Below are 9,103 nucleotides of genomic sequence, written 5' to 3'. Positions count from 1 at the left end.
GAAAATCTGCATATATTTAATTTGGAAAATATCAAACACCTGCATCGAATGCAGAACTGTACATTGTTTATGAGTTTTATAACCACTTCAGATCAGGATTAGATGATGCAGGTGAATATGTTAAGAGAACCAGACAGCAGATGACTGACTGATCTTTATCCATAAACGTGCTTTTAAAGATTCTGCTCAGAGATATTAACTTGTTTATCTATTAGAAAAAGCATACTTTTGAAATATCTGGAGCAGCTCTTTTCATTCTGTTTTAAGATACCTTGGCGTTTGGGGAGTAAAAAGCCACAAGACTATATCAATATTACAGATATTGATTTTCTCCATTCTCCTGACCAATTTGTGCTACCTTTCCACAAATTTTATATCCAAGTCCACAGATCCTATCTGTAACCTATAATCAGGCTCACATTTTACCTATCACATCTCAGCCGAACGGCACTTTGCTTTCACATTCTCTTTCACTAGATGTCTCCCAATACCAACTAAAAAGACATTTTCTTTGCACAGAAGCAAGCCTCAAGGGTTCAAGGCAAGCTGGTGATGTTGAGAAATGTACCAAGATGAAATCTCAACCAGGGGGCTAGGAGCTCAAAGCCTAGGGTTCGCAGCTTGATGCACTTTTTTGCCAAGTCTTCTGGGTCGTGTCCCTTTCCCTCTCTACCCATCTCTCTTCCCCTCTTTCCTCTCCCCCACCTCCCCTCCCCATCTTTCTTTCTCTCTCTCTCCCTCTATCATCTCCATCTCTGTCTCTCTACACATCTCTCTCTAGGAAGCGATGAGTCAGGCTTTTCATCTCTAACGCTTTGTCTAGCTCTTATCCCTCAGGGGCAAATTTCCACCCCAAACTGCCTTCTCCCGCAGGGCTGGCGAGTCAAGCCTTCCAGGCGGCGCTGGAGGAAATATACATAGCCATTGATATTTACGAAAGGAGCACAGTTCCTCACAACTTTTCAAAGCTGTGGGGGGGGAGAGACTTTACACACAAATAAGGTTCAGGTCTCGCTAAGCGGTGACAGAGTCACACCCAGCCTCCACCTCCACACCCCCAGGCACCGCCTCCCACAACACCGGAGATCCGGAAGGAAGTAGCTGCAATACGAGAGAGCGGAGCCGGAAGTCCCGCCTTCCTCGAACCGTGAACGGGATCCCATAAGGGTCATTCCAAGCTGGAGGGCGGATTCACCGCGTGAGTTGCTTTCTCAGGGTGGGGTGTTCTAACGCCGCTCGAGCCCCAGCGGGCGAGGCGACCCTCCGGCGCCAGGACTCGGCACCGCGCCTTCTTCCCCCAGTTTGTTGGGCTCCATGACCCCTGCCTCCCCCCACACCCCCGTCGGTGCCGAAGGGAACCTGGTTCTGGGCGGGTGAGAGTTCAGCGCGCGGTTGGGTCCGGGCGGGCGAGCGAGCGTGGAACGAGGACGCGGTGGTCACCGACTCCGCGCTCCTCGGGCTCCTCTTCTGCAGGCCTGGGTAACACTCCTGGCCCTTGCGGGGTGATTTCGCCCCCGTGCGCTTGTTTGTGCAGAAGTTTAGTTCCATCGGCAACCTTGTAAACTAGGCACTGCTACCCCGTTTCACAGATGGGCAGCAGGTCCTAGAGGATAAATGAGCTCCCCTAAGTGACAGCCCCGTGCCAGAGCCGTACTTCTAACTCGGGCTTCCCGAGACCAGGCTGGCACCCAGCAGTGGATGCGGTTCCATAGAGTAGGAGCTAAGCTTCAAAAGCAGGTGTTCTCATGGGATCGTTAATTTAGAACAGATTGATGTCAGTTGCATCATTAAAGAGAGGAAGTGGCAGGGAACTGCGGCGTTGTCTGTGAATTGACCAGTTCCTCGTTAATGTCACATGTTGTTTCGTTAATGTCACATGTTGTTTCGGCCGACAGCTGGAGCCCACTGGGAATGGCAGCCCCTTCTATGAAAGAAAGGCAGGCTTGCTGGGGAGCCCGGGATGAGTACTGGAAGTGTTTAGATGAGAACACAGAGGACGCTTCTCGGTGCAAGAAGTTAAGAAGCTCTTTTGAATCGAGTTGTCCCCAACAGTGGGTAAGGCACACTCGGATGCGTTTCTCTCCGCTGTTAAAATGCATAGAGCTTACAGGGTGAGTGGTCTATGACGAAATGAAGCCCTGTCCGAGGCGTGTCACATCTAGTTTCTGTGAGCAGCAGAGAGACCTCTGGTAATCCCGGCGTGTTTTGTGCACTTACATCAGGGAGGCATTTGGGAGATGTTACCTGACACTTTAAAGATCACTGAAAACAAACATATAGACAGTAACCAAAAATTGTGACCCACTACATGGGTAGGTTTCTCCAGGATCTTAAGAAGAGTCTTGAATCTTGGGCAAGGGTCGGCAAATTCATGGGCCTAGAGCTACTGTCGGAAAGAAAGCATTCCCTGTCGCCCACCCCAAATCATAGGGCCATAAACCCAAAATGCTTTGAGAATGGTTTAGAAAATAGAAGAGGATGCCCTTATGATGGCTTCTGCCACCCTCCGCCCCAGATGCCTCCCCGACAGGCCTTTCCCTGCTCTGTACTGCCTGCCCTTCTGGGAGTGGGTGGAGAGGGGAACTAACATTGAGCTCAGCAAATGGTCCTAAGTGGTGGACACTCCTGTATCCGTATCCTTTCAGATGGGCGGTTTGCTCTTTGTCCGGAGGAGGCATCTGAAGCTTGGGGTATTGAAATAACTTACTCTATTGGTCCGTCAGTGGCAGAATTGCAGTTCGAAGTCAGGCCCCGCTGGCCCATGGCAGATTTGAACCTGAATTTGTCTGTGCTTTTTCACTCCCATCGTGCTGCTGCAGAGTGTGCTAGGTAGCGTGCGAACAGATCATCCTAGAGATGAGACGTGCTTTTAGGGTCTTTGCCACATTTTTAGATGAGGAGCGGGAGGCGTGTGGGAGACCAGGTGGAGGGTGGGGGGGTGGTTCCTACCGGAGGGCTGGGCAGGGAGTGAGGCAGTCCGAGAACCTGCTTTAGATGAGCTCCTGGTCAGATCAGCATCATGCCATGTACCTCATGGGATTCCCTTGGAGAGTCGATGTCTAACTTGACACAGAAATAGAAACCTGATAAATGTGGGGCTTTGTGATCAGATTGCATCATGATTTAGGAAAAAAAAAAAAATGTTATACCTCCCTGGTTTGCCCACCAACCGGATGCACTGTGAACTGCCTGGTTTAACTAGCAGGTGGAGTTTGGGCTGATCAAACCTGATTCCTGGAAGGCCCTGATCCCTTTGCTGCCTGTGCTGCCCCCTTCTCACTGGGCCCTCCGGGCCTGTGGTCACAAGAGGTTGCTGAGAACCGGGCAGGACTAGGCCGCCCACCCCCCCCCCAGGCGGGTCACAGCTGGGGTGTTGGTAGGTTCCGTTCTCGCCCCACCCCCGCATTTTCTCAGGAGAATTTTGTCACTAGACCGGTCTTTTGACAAGTGTTGCCCTGATTTCCACTCAGATTACGTCTTAATCATGTGGACGTTTGCTGAACAGCCATGTCCCAGACCTCACCTCCGATTTGCTGAATGTCTGGAAATAGAACCCGAGCTTTTCAAACTGGCTGTGGTTCTACAGGTGATTCTGACAGTAACCACCCTTGGGAATCACGGTCTTAGCCCCTGGCAAAGTCGCACTTCAGTCCTATTTTTATCCTTTCTCCATGGAAACCCACTGCTTTCTCTCCAACCCAGGGTTTGGCAGACCCTCTCCCTCCCCTACCTTCAGGGCACCTTCTGTTCTCTGCATCATGAAGGGTTTTGTTTTGGTTTTTGGTTTTTGTTTGTTTTTACTGCCAGCCAGTTGCTTCTTCATTCTGTGTCCCTTCCATTCTGACACTGGCTGAATGTTGCAGCCTGAGGGCCAGCCCTCTCCCCAGGTTCCTGTGTCCCTGTCACGCCTCTTATTTACTGAGGAAGGGCTCTGAGCATCTCAGATGTGTTCCTCCTAGCAGCTGTCACCGAGTTTTGCAGACAGGGACCCCGGGCACATTGAAAGGAAATCACCTGTAAGCGCGGAGCCTGGATTTGAGCCCAGGAGTCTGAGTCCGGACCCCACGCTTCCCCCTTCTCCACACGCTGCCGCTTGTGCTTGCCCCGCGACACCGAGATGCCTGAAAGTAGCCTGCGCGAGCCTCCTGCTGATCTTGAACCTCAGTCCTAAGTTTCCAGTCCGTTGAAACGCAAGAGCCCCTTCTCCCTGGGCGCCTTTAGGGTTCACTGCCCTAGTTCCCCCTGCGTGTGTCGCAGCCACGCCTTTTGGAACGCCTGCCTACGCGTGGTAAGGGCTGTGCCCGCTCTCCCGGGGCAGGCTGGTCTTAGTTGGTGCCCGATCTGCAGCTCCAGCTCCCGAGGCACCTGTCGAGCGGTCTAGTTAGATGTTCACAAGCACCGACCTTGCCCTCTGCGTACACAGGACTGAACTCCTCCCCATCCTGTGCCCAGCAGGCCTCTCCTCCCGTGCCCCTCACCTCGGTGATGGCCACCTGCATCGACACAGGCCCGGAGAGCAGGGCGTCAGCCTTAACTGCGGGGCGTGCTGAAGGAGCATCCTCAGGAGGGCGGCGGGACAACACAACGGCCCTGCCGTTTCAGGAACAGCAAGGAGGGAGTAGCGGAAGTCAGGGTCGGAGAGGCGACCGGAGGCCAGGGGCCGTGGCATTTACTCTGAGTGCTGCGAGAAGCCATTGGAAAGCTTGGAGTTTGGGGCGCCTGGGTGGCGCAGTCGGTTAAGCGTCCGACTTCAGCCAGGTCGCGATCTCGCGGTCCGTGAGTTCGAGCCCCGCGTCGGGCTCTGGGCTGATGGCTCGGAGCCTGGAGCCTGTTTCCGATTCTGTGTCTCCCTCTCTCTCTGCCCCTCCCCCGTTCATGCTCTGTCTCTCTCTGTCCCAAAAATAAAAATGAACGTTCAAAAAAAAAAAAAAAATTAAAAAAAAAAAAAAGAAAGCTTGGAGTTTGGCTGTGAGGTGGCATGAGGAAAGGAGAAGGAGCCAGTGACAAGGTGGCGGGTGGGTTATTGGCGTCTGGGTCTCACAGAGAAAGGGAAGAGCTGGTGGTTGGAGAGCAGGATACTCAGAATTGGGACTGCGGACAAGCTGGATTTACTGGGAAGGCCGAGGCCTACACTTTGGTCTTGGGAGGAAGGTTGGGGGACAAGGTCACGGATGAGGTCAAGGAGCCGGGAGGCCTGGGCCACGGAAGGACTGACCCCGCAGATGCTGGAGCCCCCCCCCCCAAGCACTAGGACGGGAGTGTTGGTGGAGAGAACGAGAGTAGCCTGCAAAGCCAACCCCAATGCAGGAGGGCGGTGGGTAGTGCAGCAAAATACTGGAATTGACTTCTGCAGCCTTTGACCGTGGTGGCCACTTTCCTGGTTAAAACGGTCCGATTCTGCAGTGCGGTGCTCTTTCTCAGCCACCTCCCGCCTCACCGGAGCGCTCTGCGCAGGTATCAGCTGTTGCAGCCTTACCCCAGTAGCCAGAGTCTAGAAACGGAAAGATGTTTTCCGGAGCAGTGTGTGAGAAGGCGGGGGGGTACATGGGCAGGGAGGAGTCAGAAATGCAAGTATCGTTTGGGTCCATCCTGGGTGAGACATTTTTTTTATGAGCTTTATTTTTCATTCAGTCTCGTGAGTACTTGTGTGTTTTACACGGTAGGACCTAAGGCTTAGAAAGGTGAAGTGACTTGTCCAAGATCAGCTGAGGTCAAGTAGGAAAAGGACCTTTGTTACCTAAGAAGCGTGGCAAACAGCTGAAATGCTAGCTGTCACCACAACGAATTACTCTTCACTCTTGCTTTGTGGCTTTTAATGGCGCTCGTCAGCCTAACTTGTGTAACAGGCCTGTGTAAAGTCTCCTGTCGGTTCAGCAGAGGAAGGAGCAGGGATGAGATCCATCATTCCGGCATCATCCGAGAGACCCGATCCCATTATCAATTTCAGATACTGTCTTTTTCGTATAAACCTTTGATACGTTGTAGAAATTCCAGAGCGTTGGCGTTCGCACTGCTGTCCTGTATCTCATGTAGCGGCTTAGAGGATGCTAGCATTTCGCGTACACGGTCCTTCTCGGTAACTGCTCGTTGGCTTACTAGCTTGGAGAGAGAGAGCGCGTGCGCCGTGTTGAGGATCCTGGACTGTGAACCGAGGAGGGGAAGGCCTGGGAAGAGAGCGGTTCGGGCAGAGGGTGGAGCACACAGAGGCCTGGAAGTACAGTGCGCAAGAAAGAAGCGCATCTAGGAGCTGGAGGGGCTCTGTTGGGCCGGCATTTCCGGGACTGGTGGCACATTCAGGGAGGACAGAGACCAAGCCACGAATGGCCTTGTCTGTCTTGCTGAAGAGTTTGGATGTGGACCTTAAAGCGCAGGGATACCCGGAAAGACCTTCCAGCAAGGGATGGGACCAGCTGTGGGCTGCGGAGAGACCATGCCTGGCAGCAGCACGACAGACAGATCAAGAGGTTCAAGAACCCAGTTCGGGAGCTGTTGGGACAATCCGAGCTAGAAGGGAGGGCCTGTACTGTAGTGACGAGGAGGGGGTGGGATCGAAGTGTGGGGGTGCGTACGGGCACATCCACTGAAGTGTTAGAGGACAGACGCGTTTGAAGCGGCGGCTGGGACCGAGGTGTTAGGGCGTCTACGTGGAATTGTCGGTTAAGCGGTTGGCAGTGTGACAGATGTCACAAAGATCTATTAACTTGCCACAGATGTCCAGACCCTGTCCACTTCTTTCTGTGGGATCTTTAGTAAAGGACACCCGTCCCAGCCACCAGGGGTGAATCTGTAGTCTGACAGATGTATTAACACATAACCGGGGAGGGAGGCCACATATCAGAGGAACTGTGGGCACCTCACCAACTGGAGGAAGGGAGTCCTCCCCAGGCATAGGGGCAGGATGGGATACAGGCAAAATTGAAATGAAACAGGGCTGCATCTAAACAGGTCATTGTCAGCTCCAGACTGAGAAGGGGACCAAGGGTCCTGTTTTCTTAAAGGTGAACATCGTGTTCAGAAATCCCTTGAGATCCTGCCCCTGGGTTGGAAATAGAGGCTGCTGCTTTGTGTTAGATTGCCTTAGATCCTCCAGGCAAAGGTAAGAGGTTTCACTTTTATTGATAGAACCACTAAGAGCAAATTTCTGATAGTCTCTGGTTGCAGAGGACAAGGTTTCTTGGTGAGGCAGAAAGCAGTGGTCCCTTAGCGGGGTCTGTCAGGACGTTCTGTGGCTACGGTGTCCTGGGGAGAAATGGTCTGTCTCTCATTCCAGCTGGAGATAGGTTTACATTCTCAGTCTGATTTTCACTTAGGATTTAATTCTTAAATTATTTAGTGGAGCCTAAGGAAAGCTTTTATCAAAAGAACTAGTGTTGTTTATTCTGACAGTGAAGACGTGTAGTGTTCTGCCTTTGCCTGGTCTGCACAGCAGCTCAGATACAGACACGGAGAGTTTTGTGATTGACCTTGATTTTCTGCTGGAATTTTACTGTTTCAGGATATGGGGCTTTAAGATACTTCAAATTCCCTAGGCAAGAGGAGGATGTAAATAAGAGGACGTCTTTGAGTGGATGGTAAAATTTCAATAAATTAGTTTATAAGTAAAATTTATAAGTATAATTTTTAACTATGTGTTTCTGGATGAGATCACCTTGCTAAAAATATGGTTGGTGAACTACAAAATTTATTGAAACTACAGTTGATAAGAAAAACTTGTACAATGTCTTTAAATCATGAGTGTTATGACCTATGAACTCTCAGCCTGCATGGCAAGATTCATACATCCAGGCACAGGGGCATTTTTCGAGAAGGTTCATGGGTTCTTTGAAGTCTCAACAGGATCTATAACTCAAGGGGTCAGGGCTCACTGGTTTACATCCTCTTTGGAGACTCATATATCATATGCACAGATTCAAAATGATTCTAGAATGCAAATCACTTATACCACTTACTCAACTAAATCTGTGCTTTTGTTTAAACTGCAAAACTTTCCCTTCACTTTTTTTCTCAACAGATAAAATATTTTGATAAAAGAAGAGACTACTTAAAGTTTAAAGAAAAATTTGAAGCAGGACAATTCCAGCCTTCAAAACCGACTGTGAAGTCCTAGGCTATTCCTGAACTTGTCAGAAGGGTTGAAACGATTCTCTCTGCACCTGCAGCAATGCTCCGCTGACCGTGGCAATGATGGGACTCACCATCAGTACTTGTTCCACACGCAAATGGTCAAGTAACAGATTCCATCATTCACACTATGAAGAGTCGAAATGGTATGAAGTATGCTTAGTTTTAATGTAGTCAGAAATCTATATTTTAAGAAAAATTAAAGCCTATTGTAAAAACCCATGTACTCTTGTTTGTTTTGGTTGGAGCGTCAGTAGTAGGCAAATACAGGCAGACCTTGGAGATGGCGCACGTTCGGTTCCAGACCACTCGATAAGGCAAAGAGCACAACTAAGCAAGTCAGATGAATGATTGCTCAGGGTACATAAAAGTTACGTTTACACTATACTGAATTCTTAAGTGTACAAGAGCATTATGTCTAAAAAAACAATGCACATACTTTAAAAAAGATGATAACCATCATTTGAGCTTTCAGTGGGCTGTACTTTTTTTTTCCCTGCCGGTGGAGGGGCTGGTCTTAATGTGGACGGCTGACCAGGGTGGTGGCATTCTCTTGAAAGTAATGAAGTTTGCCCCGGGTTGACTCTTCCTTTTACAAGCGATTTCCCGTAATATCTTAATGCTGTTTGTTAGCATTTCAAGAACCTTGACAGCATCTTCACCACGGGTGGATTCCGCCTCACGAAACCACTTTGCTCGTCCGTAAGAAGCACCTGCTCATCTGGTCAAGTTTTAACATGAGATTGAAGCCGTTCGTTCAGTCCCGTCTTCGGGCTCCGCTTCTGATTTCCGTTCTCTCGCTGTTTCCACATCCGCAGCAACGCCCTCCCCTGAAGTCCTGAACCCCTCACAGTCATCCGGGAGGGCTGGAGTCAACTTCTTCTAAACTCCGTTAATGATGTTCACCTCTTCCCATGAGTCATGAATATTCTTCATGGCATCTAGAGTGGTGAGTCCTCTTCCAGGTGTGCTTTGCCCAAAT

At 50.4% G+C, this 9,103-nt stretch overlaps 1 protein-coding gene and 1 long non-coding RNA gene across 4 annotated transcripts; one reads left to right on the top strand and one right to left on the bottom strand.

Annotated features, from left to right (window-relative positions):
- Nucleotides 1-1,053: 1,053 nt before the first annotated feature.
- On the top strand, nucleotides 1,054-8,343 carry COA6 (cytochrome c oxidase assembly factor 6). 2 transcript variants are annotated; one of them, XM_025915069.2, is made up of 3 exons: nucleotides 1,054-1,198; nucleotides 1,896-2,055; nucleotides 8,012-8,343. In XM_025915069.2, the coding sequence occupies exons 2-3, from the start codon at nucleotides 1,912-1,914 to the stop codon at nucleotides 8,105-8,107; spliced, it is 240 nt and encodes a 79-aa protein (XP_025770854.1). In that variant the 5' UTR covers nucleotides 1,054-1,198; nucleotides 1,896-1,911; the 3' UTR covers nucleotides 8,108-8,343. The 2 variants fall into 2 exon arrangements, with proteins under 2 accessions (XP_025770854.1, XP_086535783.1); XM_086679657.1 differs by lacking the exon at nucleotides 1,054-1,198 and adding an exon at nucleotides 1,205-1,373.
- LOC147575799 (uncharacterized) lies at nucleotides 2,053-4,708 on the bottom strand. Of its 2 annotated transcripts, XR_015241573.1 has the most exons (4): nucleotides 4,479-4,708; nucleotides 2,950-3,059; nucleotides 2,708-2,850; nucleotides 2,053-2,262 (listed from the first exon to the last, which is right to left on the bottom strand). It is a non-coding gene; the product is annotated as an uncharacterized LOC147575799 (long non-coding RNA). The 2 variants fall into 2 exon arrangements; XR_015241572.1 differs by lacking the exon at nucleotides 4,479-4,708 and having other exon boundaries at nucleotides 2,950-3,285.
- Nucleotides 8,344-9,103: the final 760 nt, after the last annotated feature.

The sequence above is a fragment of the Puma concolor genome, chromosome D2, assembly GCF_028749965.1.
Source record: "Puma concolor isolate L17-30 chromosome D2, mPumCon1.1.hap2, whole genome shotgun sequence".
Classification (NCBI taxonomy): Eukaryota; Metazoa; Chordata; class Mammalia; order Carnivora; family Felidae; genus Puma; species Puma concolor.
This window is presented reverse-complemented; position numbering and strand designations above follow the sequence as displayed.